This window comes from Acipenser ruthenus, chromosome 3, assembly GCF_902713425.1.
Source record: "Acipenser ruthenus chromosome 3, fAciRut3.2 maternal haplotype, whole genome shotgun sequence".
In the NCBI taxonomy this organism is placed as follows: domain Eukaryota; kingdom Metazoa; phylum Chordata; class Actinopteri; order Acipenseriformes; family Acipenseridae; genus Acipenser; species Acipenser ruthenus.
This window is the reverse complement of record NC_081191.1, coordinates 103076301-103093270: the sequence shown is the minus strand read 5'-3', so window position 1 is coordinate 103093270 and position 16970 is coordinate 103076301. Positions and strand designations below refer to the sequence as shown.

The window sequence follows — 16970 nt, the reverse complement described above, 5'->3', positions numbered from 1 at the left end:
CCAGAAAGGCCCACCCATTCTCTAAGACGATTAATTAAAATCTTATGATCCACAGTATCAAAAGCAGCACTCAGATCTAAAAGGATCAGTACAGATAAACACTTAGAATCTGTACTTATACGTAGATCATTTACCACTTTGACAAGTGCAGTCTCAGTTCTATGGTTAGCGCGAAATCCTGATTGAAATTTCTCGAAGATGTTATTATTTCCAAGGAAACTATTAATTTGTTTAAAAACGACTTTTTCAAGTACCTTTGCTAAAAAAGGAAGGTTTGAAATAGGTCTAAAATTACTTAGAACTGAACTATCCAGATTAGATTTCTTAAGTAAAGGTTTCACTAAGGCTGTTTTTAAAGAAGAAGGAAACCTTCCTGATGACAAAGAGCTATTAACTATATCAAGGACATCATTGGACAGCTTACTAAACACCTCCTTCAAGAGACTGGTTGGTATAGGATCCAAAAGACACGTAAAAGATTTAATGTGCACAACTATTTTATTTAACATACTGCTGTGCAATGGGAGTCTTCTTTATATCCCTGCATCCCCCAAGGGACATTTTTTTGTCCCTTAACTTTCATCAACAATAATATTTACCCTTGTCATATAAACCAGCTAATTAAAAAAGATCAGTATAGTAAAACATGATGTCAGTCTGTAGGTTAATCACCTTATGTGTTTAAAAAAAAAAAATGCTTAGACTAAGCATTTTAATAGCTGGAGATATAAATATCTGAGACAAAAAAAAGTGTTACTAGTGCTAGAACAAGAATTTCAATCACTACCAAAAATCTTGAAGCATACCATTTAGACTTGGGTACTAGCTGTTTTTGCTAAGATAGTCACACTTTGTTATCACTGTTTCAACATATAGGCTAATGTTGCTGCCACTGGCATTCCTATTGTTAATGGCCAGGTAATATTAGTGTCAGGTTTATTAGTGTGGCCTTGCTATATGGAAGAACCATCATAATTTGTAATAAGTTATTTTATAACCTAACGAATGCACTACATGTTTTTACTGTACAGAACCTTCTTTACGTAATATATTTACATAAACATGTTTTATTTTGTTCTTAGGACTTCATGGACTTGGGAACCTTATAAGACTGAATTTGTCTTATAACCAAATAAGTGATCTATCCGGTAAGTGTGTTTTTTAGGGAATTAATACAAAATAACTCAAACCTCTTGAAATACACACTATACTGACTTTTTGAATGCTATTCTTCAGTACACCCTTTGTATTTGTTGATAGAATGAGATTGAAGATCTATGGTATATGTTAAGTGGTATTACAGTGAAATTAATCAAATTCATTTTATAGTCAGAGCTCCCAACAATGTAGAAATACTTTTACCATCAAACATTATTCACCTCTAGGTATTTCTTTAGTTATATATAGTATTTATTTATTTCTTTATATATATATATAGTAACAACACTGATGGTATTTTAAAGTCATGATTGACACAAATTTTTTTGTAAAATATGCTGCTTCTTTTTTAACCAGTACTCTGTTTTGAAATCTTTAGGATTTTTGCAACTTCATGGAACCAGCCACAAACTGAGCTGCATTTATCTCCATAGTAACTGTGTTGGCAGTGTAAACCATGTATTGCAGTGCCTAATGGGATTGCAGTGCCTGACTGATCTAACTTTGGATAAGGATGGCAAAGGCAACCCAGTCTGTATGGTGCCAGGTATTTAAAATGTAATGATTTTAAGCCACAGATTTACTATAAATAGTATATATTGTGGTTTATACCACAATTGAGAAATTCCACTGTTTAAAAAAAAACAAAAAAAACATTGGCATGATTCTCAGTATTGCGTAAATCATGGTATAACCAATATATTGATATTCTTTCATTCTGATTCTTTTAAAGGGTATAGAGAAATAACCCTGCAGTCGATACCTCAGTTGATTGCACTGGATGGTAGGAATCGTTATGGTGAACGTGTCAACTCAGTTGAAGAGAGTCCAGTAGATGTACCTGGTTTGGAAGATTTTATGGAATACTTGGTTTCTTCGGATGCTAGCATGAATGTAGAAAAGGTTGGTGTGTTTGTAAATCATTTCTCTTTTGCAGTTTGTAAATTATATTTCAACTTGGCATTGGAGGAAATGTATTGAACATTTTAATGTATGACTTGCAAGGTACAATAAGGGCAACTTGGGAAATGAAATCTCTTGTAGATTGGCCCAAAACACCATATGAGGATATTACATGATTATGATGGTATAAAATGGAAAGTGAATCTGTCTGCTGAACCTGGATCAGTGTGTTTCCTGAGTGGAACACTTCTAGGCTGTTCTGGGGTCAGCTCCATCCTGGTTATCTTTTGAAAAATGTTTTTGAGATTTTCTTTGATCAATATTATATATAATCCTGTTTAAGACCATATTGGTGATAACCTTTTTACAAAATATAAGTATGATGTTCAAGCAGGTTTAAATGATTTATTTTTATCCATATGGTAGATTTGGCTGACATTTTACTTTGCTTTCTAGGGTAATGCTGGGCTGCCATTAGTTACCCCTAAAATTGAAGAAGTGCTCACTAAGTTTCGTCAGCGTACAGATACAGAAATCTATGGAGCCACGGAATCTGGTAAAAAGGATAGCTCTTCTTCCGAAGTGGAGAAAAATAACTTGACCAGTAAAAATTTGAATAACGAACTTAGAATAAAAAAACTTGAGCATCAAATTACTCAGCTGTTTGAACAGGTAAGTTTTGTTTGTTACAACTTAATTCTGAAGAATTTCAGTGAATCCTTTTTTTTCCCAAATGGATGACTTTTATATTGTGTGAAGTTTGCTGTTATAACCCGATAATTGGAGGCTGCTGAATAGTAATCCATTGTTAGTAACTGCAACTATACACTAAAGGTTAGAGTCTTATCAAATATGAAATGGGCTTGCTTAGGAAAGGTTTGTAGTTAAACATGCTTTATAGGGATACTTTAATTTGTTTTCAGTACAAAAAATACTTTGACATTTAAACAAAGATTTAGATATTACATATAGTTTTGTAGTGTTGAGGAATAATCATCACATAGAAAGCTGTTGGTAATTAAGTAAATGGTTCATCAACATTCTGTGAAAAACAGTTAACATGCTATAACTGCTTTGCAGTAAATATCATGCCTCACCTGTTTAGTATCCTATGTGTGTGCTCACTATTTTAATCCTATTAATCCTTGATCCAAGGATTAGCATCTGATCCATTCTTTTCTCCATGCTTCAAACTTTGGGATAAAATCCATGGTGACCGGGATATACTAAATGCGGATATACATATGACACACTTTACATGTTTACAAGATATGGAAAACTGTGTATCCGGTTTTAATTAAACTTGACATTAACATTATTTAGCCTATGTTATTGTGAGTATTAGCTTCTGGTGTCTGTCTGTCTGCATTTGGTCATCTGTATGTCACATACATATTTTTGCATAAGAATTGACAGTCGTGGCAGGGGATGTCTGTTCCTGATATGCTTATTTATTATTAATTTAGACTCCTGCGTGTTCAAGTTCAACTCCATCAACCATGCAGAAAGCAAAAAGAGACATAGATCATACATCTGAAAGTGACTGTGAAAGTGGCAAAGAGAATCGCAGAAAGGGTTCAAGAAGATCCAGAATTCCCAGTTACAGGAGAACCACTGCAGTCACCAGACAGCGTACCATCAAGGAAGCTAAAGGAAAAAAGTCTGACGGGTATGAGTTTGGTGAAAGCCCCCCTACAAAACAAAACTTGAATCGTAAAGGAGCTCATCTTTTATGTCTTTCACAAACAGTGAACAGTACAAACTTTTTTTTTTTACTTCTCTTATTTTAACTAAACATCACCCTCAGGCATACCCATCTGACAGTGATACAGAGGACGCACTTGTACAGTGTCACATTTTTAGATAAACAATCGGTTACCTAATTGTGATGAACCAACGTGGACGGTCATTTGCAGAAGTTATAGAAAGTACAAGACTGTAGGTCTTGGTGATTTACTGTGTTCTGGCTTGTGATTAGTTGGACTAATTATTATTATTATTATTATTTATTTCTTAGCAGACGCCCTTATCCAGAGCGACTTACAATTGTTACAAGATATCACATTAGTTTTACATACAATTACCCATTTATACAGTCAGGTTTTTACTGGAGCAATCTAGGTAAAGTACCTTGCTCAAGGGTACAGCAGCAGTGTCCTCCACCGGGGATTGAACCCACGACCCTCTGGTCAAGAGTCCAGAGCCCTAACCACTACTCCACACTGCTGCCCCCTAATGAAGGCTATCCTTGAAATCATTCCACTGTGTCACTCATTTTAAAATGTCTTATGTGTCTTGTGGGGGAATTTTACTCATAATGACCTGCTCTGTATAATTAGCTTAATGTATGGAAATTCAGTTTCCAACACTGCTTTTAGCATGCATTTCATTATGATCACAGCATGGTTCAAATTCTTGGTCATTTCAGACTACAGGGGCCCAGATAAGTAAGAGTCTACTACTGTTGTTTACCCTTGTGTGCTGAAAAACTTCCTGTTTATCTGTACAGTAAGAGGGCTTATAAATGTAAAAACTGTTGCATACATCTTAAAATTCATGGTAGTTTTAATTAGTCCATTTGTTTGTTATGAGAAATATTTGGATAATAAATAGTTATTTTAGTATTTATTCAAAAGATATAATTTGTCTTTTAAAATGACCGTACTTAGGTGGGCATACTGATGGATGAAATACAGTAGTGGCCTGCAGTGAATTCATGTTTTGATAATGGAATGTATGATTTACCTCAAATAAGTCATGGTTTATTGCAGTCCATATTGTTTCATGTGTCTTCCTTCTTTCTACCCTTCCACAAACCCTGAGCCAAATTTTCTTTTTGACAATAAAACAAAAATTGTGGGTTCTTTTAGAATTTTCAAACAATTGGTTATTAATTCCCATGAACTTGTCTAGAAGGTAAAGTCTGCATTTGGTGGATAATAATCCCTCTTGTCATCAGCCCATATTTCATTTCTGATCTCAGGATTAGCCACAGGCACTTTGAAATAGCTTCTTGATTTCCAGCTGCAAGAGGCATTTAGGACCTGATCAATGATCCCAGTCAGGTAGTTGAACTCTGAAGAACCTGTCTAGATGTACTTTCAAAACCACTGGATTTCAAGGACAGGATTGTTGTTTTTTTTTTTTTTTTTTCCACAGCAGCCTATGCTAAAGATGCAGGCCTCTCAGTTGAATTCTCCTTTGAGGGAAGGCCTCACTGCTAAGAATAAATATTTTTATAGTTCTGCATATGTCTTGCCATCCAGATTTGTTCAGTTTTCTCTTTTAATAAAGTGATGGCAACATGGAATAAGTTTTGTCATGGTAGAAAACGAAAAGAAAACGAATTCAAGTAACCTAAAAAAATGACCTAGTGCTTGTTTCATTTATAAAAAAATGTATATTTCCAGTTTTCAGTAATTCATTTTTTTTAAGTTTTATATTCCTAAATGTGCTCTTTTTAAAGTGTTTTTCATTTTCTTATTTCATCTGTGTCAGTTTACTTAAAATACATTTCTATTTGTCTAGTGACCAAGCTATGCCTTCTGCAAAAAAGCATTTGATTTCTCCATGTCAAGGAGAGGAGTCCACCAGTAATACATGGTCTACTGAGTTGGATGTTCCGAGAAGTCTGTCCAAAAAAGCATCTGCAGGACCAAAAACGAAGAAGGATCCCCCTGGAACCAAGCAAACAAACACAAATGAAGAATCTACATACAGAGTAATGCAGGTTACTTTAATAACATCTGACCAAACATACAGCCAAAATAGCATAAACAGATCTGCCATGCAATATGTGATATATATAACAGAAACTAGTTATCGACATGAAAAAAAAGTGGGGATGGGTAAGTTAGTCTAATTAACTTGATACTGGGATTTCAACCCATGCTGAATTATTCGTAGCTTTTTGTAGTGACTGTTAAGCTAAATAAGTCATGAAAATATTGTCAGGGAGAGGAAGCACTTGGATAAAAAGTCTCAACCTCACACCTTTTTTTAAGAAAAATCTTAAACATGTCGGTATTTACCTTTTTATGAACTTCTTGCACCAGATCAGGGTTATGAATGAGATTTTTTTTTACAAAAACACTTGCCTGGTAAAACAACTTTTATATATTAGAACAAGACAAGTAAATATATTTTTTCTGCAGTCACCAATGGAAATGTACTGTAATGCTGTAACAGAAAAACAGAGCATTCTAAAAATAAAACCATTTATTTACAGAATATTATAACTTAACAAATATAACCTGTATCTTTTGTAAAAAAAAAAAAAAATGTACGCAGGCAATAATTGAGGAACTCGACCAGGAAAGGGAGAGAAGATGGAAAGCTGAACAGGCTGTGAAAATATTAACGGAACAAATGAAAGGCTTGCAAACCCGAGCCATTGAGGAGAAGGATATCCAAACCATGGCCATTCATACAACAGACAGGTAATAATACTTCATTTAGAAAAGTAAATACCACAACCTGTCGAAACTTATACACATATACAGGAATCTTCATGTTGCTCCATCAAAAAAATGTATTCTAATTTTATATCGGACAGATAATGGAAATGCAGTATTGGTTTTGGCACTAATTATTGACCACTACCGTGATTTTGTTTTACAAAGTGACTGGACAATTTAGTATTTTTTAAACTATTAAGTGCACTGTTACTTGCACTGTGGTAAAATAGCCCTTCTTGAATTTTTTTTTTTTTTTTTTTTCAGTGAATCATAGCTCTCTCTATAAAATGTATATATAAATTAGGCAAAGAACAAAATGTACTTTATGAATTTTTTTTTTTTTTTTTTTTGTCAAAGCTTTAATTATAAATATGTAATGTTGAAATGTGAAATATTTCTCAGCTAAATAATGAGTTTCTATTTGAGAAAAAAACTTGTCAATAAACTTGTCAGTTTGTAGAAGGAAACTTTAATAAATGGTTGTACAGATATAAGAAAAGATGTAAGTGTGACATACAGATGGAGAAATGCATATACAGACCAATACATCTAATATTATCAATAGCCTCTCCATAAAGCCTCTGCTAATGTCAATACCAAGTTTAATCAATTAGATGTAAAGTGTGACATACGTATGTACATACTTGTGTTCTCATCTTCCACTATATCCCTACAGTCAGTGTAGTGGGTGACAATAAATTGATTAGTTGTAGTTTTTACAATTTCTGCTAGCATTACTGATGACGGCTATACAGTTAGACATTTATTGATAAGCCTTGCTATTATATTGATTTCATGACTTCACACGGCCACAAACGTTACCCCTTAAATCAATGTTATTTATTTCTTCAGGTTAAAGGAATTGCTTTTAAAACAGAAAGCTGAGAAAAGTAAGCTCCAGGCCAGTGTTCATGAGTTAAAAGAAAACACAGAGTCTCTTTCTAATGAGTTGAGACATGCAAGGAGTGCTGAGGAACATCAGCGGAGGGCATTAAAGTGCTTGGAAGAAAACATGTCAAAGATAGAAACCCAAAGATTACATCAGCAGGCCGCAGAGGTACAGTGTTGGATTTGTAGGACTTCATAATGAAGTGTTTAGTAAACTGATGATTAAGGCATTAAAGAACACACAACAGGTGTCAGTGCTGTGTAAATAGTAGGTCATTGTGATACAGACACAGAATGTAAATTTGCATCTTATAACAAAGGTCCATGCATAGTTTAGCCAAAATCCCTGAGAGGCTACCAGCAATCTAACCATCAATAACTCAGTCAATCGGCTGTCAGCAGCACACACTTTCAAAGTAAGTGATGTAACTTCTTGTAACAAAAGTCTACCTTCATTTTTTCAGTCGAAATCCAGAACCTATGCAAAAGTATGTTGCCATGAATTTAATTATGAAACATTGATAATTTGTGCTAAGGAATACACATGGCAGTAATAAGTGTGACTTGAATAAACAATTATCTTCTGTAATAAACTGTTATCTCTATCCCTAAAACTTGAGCCTTTTTAAACATAGGTCATATGGACATGTGCCATCGTTTCAGTATGGGTGACAGTGTCAATATGTAGGGTCCACTACCTAGCTTTTGTTGTTATAAAGAATTGGTAAATATCTGTTGATTTACTTTCCAATTCCCGAATAAAACCATGTGAATTGTTGTTGTTGTTTACAGATGAAAAGAATACAAGAAATGGAGCTAAAGGTTGCAGCATCCCAAAGGGAAGTGGAAATAGTGAGAGTGTCTCTCCGACAGCAGAAGGACAAAGTGCGACAGCTGCATGAACTTCTTGCTTCTAGAGAGCAAGTACATAGGTAACAGCAGCAACGTGTTTCTGTTTTCCTGTTTTGTAAAATGAATAGTGCAGTAAGTCTTGTAAAGATTGTGCTCCGTGTTTAAAAACAGTATCTGACCTACTTCTTTTGAAAAGGTCATTTATCAAAACAAATTTCAACATTGGATTACTGGATAGAACAAGTGGTGTTAAATATTCAGTGTATTACCCTTGGTAACTACTGACATTTCCAGTGTTTTAGGAAAGACAGCTGATCCAGTTGATAGTTTATAGGTCTCCAGGAACTTAATCTGCCAGGTGGAGAATTAATTCTGATAGCATGGTGTCTGTAAAGGAATGTGAAATTGCAAATGACAAACTAAATAAGTAAAACCTAAAAAAAAAACAGCAGCATGAACTAAAATAAAAAGCATGGTGGTACTAATGGTGTTTAAAAGGCTTTATGGAGGACAGTGGGTTTACAGTATTCCTTAATAGGATTGGTGTTCAGGATACTTGTATTGGATAATGCAATTTATTCTTTGAGTAATGCAAATACATGTTATCCATAAAATGTAGCAACAAGTAGGTAATTGGCTACTGTGTTACAACCATTACTGTTCAAATTAATCATCAGTATGAGCAAGATGCATATATATATATATATATATATATATATATATATATATATATATATATATATATAATATATATATATATATATATATATATAATTTATTTTCATAAAGCATCTGTGTTTCTAAAATGTATGTGGCAATAACTGAAATGTTAACAAAAATCTGAGATATTACAAAAGTGGAGAAATTCAAATAAACAATGACACACTACATTGAAGAACAGGGTCTTGGCTTCATTACCACTATTACACAATGACATACACATGCAATTATTTTTCTCAGCATTTTATTTATGCACATGTGTTACAATACTTTTGTTGAAATACTATAATCTAAAGAAACTTTTAACTAGGCTAGATGTTTTGATCTTTCTATTAAAGAGACCTTGACTTACAATTATTTCAAAGTGTATAGTATTTATAGTTGCAGAGCAAGGCGGCTGATAGTAAACTTTCACTTTAATATAATTATTTAAAAATTAATATATGTTCTATTTGTGATTTAAATCTGACCACATGTGAAATTAGTGTGGGGTGTTTTGATTTAAGGACAGAATTGGAATCCAGAGTAACACTGACAGGACCAGAATTTCAAAATGCTTTATCTAAAGAGATGGCTGCAACAGAGCAGAGACATTTACAACAAATGAAGGAATCTCAGGAGAAAATGAATATTATGAAGCAGCAATATATGGAGTTGGAGGATGAATTCCGTATGGCTCTGACCATTGAAGCAACACGATTTAAAGAGGTAATTTAAATAGTAGAAATCAGAACTATTTTGTGCGACTGGTATGTAATAGTGTTGATTTTAAAAAGAAAAACAATACTACATGCAATATAATTTTTGTAATGTTCATTGAAACCTTTTGTGTGTGGGTGGGTGTTTATTTTATTAATACTTTTATTAATACTTTTTATAAGTCATAATGACCAATAACCAAAATGCTTTAGTCTAGACTACTTTTTTGTTTGAAATCTTTTGAATAAAATAATTTTAGCTGTATTTGAATATAAAAGCTTTTTCTTTTTTTTGCAAGGTGAAAGATGGGTTTGAACAGATTACGTCAGAGTTAATGGAACATAAGAAAGCCCTGGCTAAATCTCAGCAAAAGGAGAAACAGTCTGCAAGCTTGATTCAGGAGCTTACAGCTATGGTGAAAGAGCAGAAGGCAAGAATAGCTGAATTAATAAAGTCAAAACAAGGGTCAACCTCGGAACTGAAGGTATGGGTTTACTGTTACAGAAATTATATACACAAAATCATGTCCTGATCCCAGTAAAATACAAAATCTCTTACTGTAAAAAAAGTCGACAGGAAAATGTGGAATTTCTAATGAGATCTCACCTAAAATACATCTGGCCTGTTGGTAATATTTTGTTTGTTTTTTCCAGTTAGATATCCTACAGCACTATCACTGGTTTGTAAAAAGTCTTGAATATAATTTGGCTTTAGAAATTAAGACAATCTTATTGGTTATCCCATGCCCTAAAAACTCTGCAGTAGAAGAGGATGTAGTTGCCTTCATTTGCAAGTCCCTAATGTCTTCATAGCTTTCAGACATCTCTGCAAAAGTAGATTAAAATATACTGAGGCTATAAGGAAAACTAATTTCCATCTCCCTCAGGAAATCCCGTTCTTTCATCATGCATGGCAAACTGAATCACACCATGTCATTTTTGGATTAAATATCTTAGCGTGAAACAAGTGCTGCATGAATCGATCATCAAATGTATTCAATGTTATTTCCGTCATTACTCAAATATTTGTGGAATTTAGACATTGGAGTACATATGAAATGTTAATTAGTCTAATTTACTCTAGAGCAGGGGTCTCCAATCCTGGTCCAGGAGGGCTGGTGTCCCTCCTGGTTTTTGTTCCAACTGTACCCTAAATTTACTTAATTGGACCAATTAAGTGCTTATTAGAAGAGGGTACACTGGCTCTCCAGGACCGAAGTTGGAAACCCCTGCTCTAGAGCAGTGGTTTTCAACCTTTTTTAAAAACTGTACCCCTTCTGTCTGGAGGTTTCACCTCAAGTACCGCTTTACAATTTCCACTCTACTGAATGGTACCACTGTTGCAATAAAAGGCAACATAATCTGAATTGACAAATTCCTTTTTTCCCCCCCGTGTGAAGGGGCGTTCACACCGGACGTGGCGCGGCACTAGCAATGGTCTTCAATGAAGGCGGTTACATGCAGCGGCAGAGGGACGCGGCACCGCAGAGGGACGCGGCACCGCAGAGTGGCGCACAAGAGATACAATATTTTCAACTTTTGCCGCGCCGCGTCGTGACGTAACCTACCAACAGCCAATCAGGGAAAAGTAGGAGATTCCTTTGTGAGAAAGAAATAAAAAAAATAAAATGGAGGAAAAGCTGTTCGCTTTAATTTCAGATTTCCCAGCGTTGTATAATACAACAATTAATAGTTACCAAGATATTAATAAAAAAGATGTAGAATGGTGGTCTGTGGGTGTACAAATGGGATTACCGAGTGAATATTAAATATACATAATTACGTAAATGAGGTAATATATATTTTTTGTGCTAAACTCCACATTGAAAATAATTATGCACCTGCTACTATAACGTAAGCATTTTTTTTGATAAATTAACTGCAGACAAACTTAAAAGATAAAGCAAAACGTTTAATCCAAATCTGAGACCTATGGGTGACAATGATGTATTGACACGGAATGATCCATAAGTAAAAATGTAAAAGATGGGATAGTAAACTTAAAAAGACCCACTGTATTTATTATTTAAACAATGCTGTGCTGCCATGCCACTTCACCTGGAGCAGCCGATGGTATTCGCCGTACTGTTTTCTTTTCTTCAGGATGTCATGTACCGACAACGATCTTACATACAGTTTTTTTCTTTCTCCGGTAGAGCAGAGCGATCGCAATTTTTGTTTGTTTGTTTGTTTGCTGTGCATTCTTCGAAGTATTGTGTGTGTGTGTGTGTGTCTCTCTCTCTCTCTCTCTATAATATATATATATATATAGATATATAAGCAACTGGGGGGGGTCGGGTCTTTCGGGGTGACTGTGGTGCTACATAAAGTAAGCTTTTTTTTGACAAATTAACTGCAGACAGACTTTTAAAAGATAAAGCACAACGTTTAATTTGGTGTACATTTATTATATTCTAACAGTTTTTAACAAAATTAATACAAAAAGAGGGGGGGGGGGATTGTGGTGGTGTGGGGGTTACAATTAGGATTTATAAAAAAAAACATTTAGAATGTTTCGCTCCTCAGTTTTGTCTTTTGTCAGTGTCTTCAGTTTTGTCAAAGGAGTTTTATTTTCCCGCTGGCATTTACTGTTTGTTGCTCGGTAACCAAAAGCCACTGTACCTGAAGCCGTGACGTAACAACGGACTGCCCACTGACTTTACCCTGCCGAGTTTGGTGTGAACAGTACTGCAGCGCGGCCTAACAAGAAGTAACACCATCAGTATAGAATCCCCCTGTTACTCGGCCTATAATGGTACCTTCCTATAAGCATGACTGATCCGAAGGTACCATGAATCCCCCTTAGATTCCAGTGGCTTCCCAGGAACAAACAACCCAGCCCCTCTGGCTCAGGTAAGTATTACTTTATCTGAAGCTTGAGCATGTCTGATAAAGTTTGCATTTCGCTCCGTCACAGTTTATTTCATATAAAATTGAAGGCACTGCTTGAGACTGACAAACTGCTGGTTTAGGACAAAATACCAAACAGTAATTAAAACTTGTATATTGTGCTTTACTGATTTAGTTTATACCAATTCAGTTATACCACTGCAAAGTTCATGAGCAGCGCAGAACGCTCCGAGTGCTTCAACCACCCTAATATCAGAGTGCAAATCCGCTCAATCGAAATCGCACAAGCGTGCAGGTGAATGACAATTTTGAAACTATACTACAAACCTTTGACTTGCTAAACACAAATGTAATATTTATGCACAGTGGTTTAGAGCTAATATATAATACAGTTAAAAATAAATAAATACATCTTTAATAATGATTTTGATTTCTTAGTTGTCCTACATACCTCCTACCCTTTGAAGTACACCCAGGGGTATGTGTACCCCTGGTTGAAAACCCCTGCTCTAGGCTTAAAGAGATTTAAAAATAAATACATAAATAAAATAATAAAAATAAATTGTCCTTTACGGCAGAAAGATGTAGTAGTCTTCGTCCACTTAAAAATGTATACCAGGGGATCCGCTTTTTCAGATTTAAATGATCAAATATAAAAATACCCACATAGTGATTCAGATTTTAACATTTACAGCCTGTGTTTCAAAAGAAATCCACAAAATGAAACTTTCTTTTAAAATGTTTTTGTAAATTACAAATTCATACAACATATTAAACACCCAACAGTGTTACCCAGAAAGCAATATTTAAGTTGTGTTCTCTACTTTTCATGTCTATTAGATTGTCCTGCCAGAACCCTATTTACTTTTTGTTCTTAAGAACATAAGAAAAGTTGCCAACGAGATAAGGACATTAGGCCCATCAGTGCTCATCTTATTCCTAATAGCTAATTGATTTTGCACCACACAATGCAAAGTTACTGTTAGCAAATTAAATACAGGGTTTATCCTTATTAATTGTAAGTGTTTGTTTGTTTTCAGAGTCGAATCAGATCACTGGAAGCAGTGGTGGAAGAGGACACAAGAAGAAATGTTCAGATTGAGTTGCTGAAGCAGGATAAATCAAAGCTTATTTCACAGCTAACTGCCCAGGAGTCTGTAATTGATGGTCTCAGAGCAGAAAGGAGGATATGGGGACAAGAGCTAGCACACCAAGGTAGAAAATGCTCTTTAATTGGATTACATTGATATGAAAGCTGTATAATTGATGGAGACAGAGGGTGCAGTGGAAATGTCCTTGTTTTAGACACTGGCCTGAACAAACACATAACAAATTTGTTATATTAACAAATGGGGGCTTCTCAGTGCTATTTAGACACAAATAAAAAAGCAGTGGCTGCATTACTGCGAAATAGTAACTAAAGAATGCTATTTGGATAGCATTACCAGAACGAGAAAACGCAAGAGAAGTTAGAAGTCCTGGTAATATTAAAAATGAGTTGGGCTTCTCAAAATAGTCCAAAGAACCCTTCCAGGTCACCAATAAAACTCAATATTTGAACACTGGCATGAAACTACTATGTTGACTATGTTTAGAGTTTACGGTATCATAATGCACTTGAACTGTTTCAAATACAGTTTTGTCTTAATTTCTTTCTCTTGCTCCGCTCGCTCTCTCCTCTCTAACCCCCACCACGAGCTGGAGAGCTGCAGGCTTTTTATATCGTGGCCGAGGGGTTTAACTAGTTAGTAATTATCCTATTACCCCTCGGCCACAATCTGCACGAGTTTATTAATTATGTGTGACTGCCAGCTAGATTAACAACGCAGTAGCTGACAGCCACACATTACCAAAGGTTTCAGAAAACAAAACAAAAACACACGGCACTTCGTCGTCACTAAATACACTAAATCATAATACAAAACAAATACAAAATAACACACTACACAGGGGCAGAGGGGGACACCCCGTTCTAAAAATAAATACATTTTACAGGGCACCTCGCCCTGTTACACATTCCCCCCCCCCTTTGTGCAACGCACACATGGCCCCAACGGCCACCTCCCCCCTCAGTCTCAAAGTCCCGGAAGAGGGGGAAGCAAGTTGTTTCTGGGGGTGGCTATGGTGGAATGTCCTCCACCTCCCCCTTCTTCATGGCCGGCAGCTCCCCTCCGTGGGGCTCTGACCACAGGATCTCCGGCCGCGAAAGTGCGGCTGGGGGAGCCGGTCTCCTCACCTCTCCCCCCTTCTTCGTGGCCGGCAGTTCCCCTCCGTGGGGCTCCAGCTACCCAATTTCCCCAGGCGACGGCAGCAGCGGCGGACCCTCGGAAGGCGACGGCAGCAGCGGCGGACCCTCGGGAGGCGACGGCAGCAGCGGCGGACCCTCGGGAGGCGAACTCGGGCCATGGAGGCAGCAGCGGGAGCTCCACTTCTCCCTCGTACCCTGTAACCAGTGCGGAGCAGCAGGCAGCCCCGGGTGATGGCGAACTGGCATCCCCAGGCGATGCACTACAGGGCGGCAGCGGTCCCTCAGGAGGCGACGGCGGCAGCGAACCCCCGGGAGGCGATTGCAGGAGGGGAGCCAGGACCAGCGGTGGTGCTAGGGTTGGCCCTCTTCTCAGCCGCTGCGACCCGGCAGTTTTCCCCCTTGCTCTGTTCAGCAGCCTATGCAAGGGCGGCTGCGGACCGCCAGCCTCCTGTTCCGGTCCATCCTGTCGTGAAGGGAGAGGCAGCTCCTGCTCCTCTCCCTCGGGTGGTGGTGGTGGTGGAGGCAGAGGCAGCTCCTGCTGCTCTGTTCCTGGCGAAGGCTGCAGGGCCGCCTCCCCTTCTGGCTGCGAAGGCGGCAGGGGCGCCTCCCCTTCTGGCTGCAGCGGTGGAACCAGCAGGCATGCTCCCTCTGCTGGTGGCAGCGATGGAGGCGGAACCAGCAGGTACTCTACCTCTGCTGGTGGAGGTGGGAGCGACCCGCAGTCCTCCCACGGCGATGGAGGTGGAACCAGCAGGTACTCTTCCTCTGCTGGCGGAGACGTGGGCTGTAGACGTTCGGCCTCCCCCCTTTTGGGCTGTGGACGCCCCGGCTCCTCCCTTTTGAGCTGTGGATGCACCGACTCCTCCCTCTTGGGCTGTGGATGCACCGACTCCTTCCCCTTGTCTCCTTTGGCCTGTGGAGGTGATGGGGTCTGCTGCTCCAGCAGCCAAAACCACCCAGACACACAGGACACCCTCCCCATTGAGTAGGCCTTCCAGAAGCAGGGGTCTTCATAAGGGCAGTCCTCCTGGCCATGCCCAAACTCCCTGCAGATGACACACAGGGGGGCCCCTTCAGCTCTCCACTGCTCCTGTTCTGTGTCCCAGTATGGGGGTCCCAGCTGGGTGGGGTCCCGTGACCGCCATCTCCTCTCACCTCTCTCCTGTTGCTGCTTCTGGCAGCTCTTCCTTTTTCCTATCCTCCTCTTTCCTCCCATTCTCCTTCCTCCCCTTCTTCCTCCTCACTCCACAAGTAATAATAATAAAAAAAACGAAAAAACTAAAAAACAACTGCAGTACCCTACTTCTGCCTGAGTCCAGGAGGCGCTGGTGGTCCCACGCTGGACACCATATGTGGCAGGCTGGCTGAGTCGTCTGACGTCAGACAGAAGGAGGGACGGGAAAATTACTGACACCAGGAACTGCAGTTTCAAAAGGAAGACGCGGCTGGCCATCGTTTTTATTAAGCAACACAAAAATAAATAAAATATTTAAACAAAAACACTGTGTGCTCGCAGAGCAAAAATAAATATTTTAAACAAAACAAATCACGAACACCAAATAATAAATACAGGTCAGGCTGGGCAGTCGCTATCACTGTTCCTGTATATTTTTCTAAATACAGTTTTGTCTTTCATTCTATCGCTCTCTCCTCTCTAACCCCCACCACGAGCTGGAGAGCTGCAGTCTTTTTATATTGTGGCCGAGGGGTTTAACTAGTTAGTAATTATCCTATTACCCCTGTGACTGCCGGCTAGATTAACAACGCAGTATTATTATTATTATTGTTATTATTTATTTCTTAGCAGACGCCCTTATCCAGGGCGACTTACAATTGTTACAAGATATCACATACAGATATCACATTATTTTTACATACAATTACCCATTTATACAGTTGGGTTTTTATTGGAGCAATCTAGGTAAAGTACCTTGCTCAAGGGTACAACAGCAGTGTCCCCCACTGGGGATTGAACCCATAACCCTCCGGTCAAGAGCCCAGAGCCCTAACCACTACTCCACACTGCAGTAGCCGACAGCCACACATTACCATAAGGTTTCAGAAAACAAAACAAAAACACACGGCACTTCGCCGTCACTAAATACACTAACTAAATCATAATACAAAACAAATACAAAATAACACACTACACAGGGGCAGAGGGGGACACCCCGTTCTAAAAATCAATACATTTTA

At 37.9% G+C, this 16970-nt stretch overlaps 1 protein-coding gene across 3 annotated transcripts in view; it reads left to right on the top strand.

The window, feature by feature from the left end:
• lrrcc1 (leucine rich repeat and coiled-coil centrosomal protein 1) overlaps positions 1-16970 on the top strand; it is a 29285-nt gene that overhangs the window by 2959 nt on the left and 9356 nt on the right. For all 3 annotated transcript variants that reach the window (XM_033993720.3, XM_034921045.2, XM_059020260.1), the window contains exons 4-15: positions 1083-1148; positions 1538-1705; positions 1892-2061; positions 2518-2733; positions 3528-3730; positions 5590-5782; positions 6352-6500; positions 7371-7575; positions 8199-8338; positions 9485-9686; positions 9976-10161; positions 13567-13741. In XM_033993720.3, coding sequence (XP_033849611.3) covers positions 1083-1148; positions 1538-1705; positions 1892-2061; positions 2518-2733; positions 3528-3730; positions 5590-5782; positions 6352-6500; positions 7371-7575; positions 8199-8338; positions 9485-9686; positions 9976-10161; positions 13567-13741 — 2073 coding nt within the window. The remainder of the gene's footprint in view (positions 1-1082; positions 1149-1537; positions 1706-1891; positions 2062-2517; positions 2734-3527; positions 3731-5589; positions 5783-6351; positions 6501-7370; positions 7576-8198; positions 8339-9484; positions 9687-9975; positions 10162-13566; positions 13742-16970) is intronic.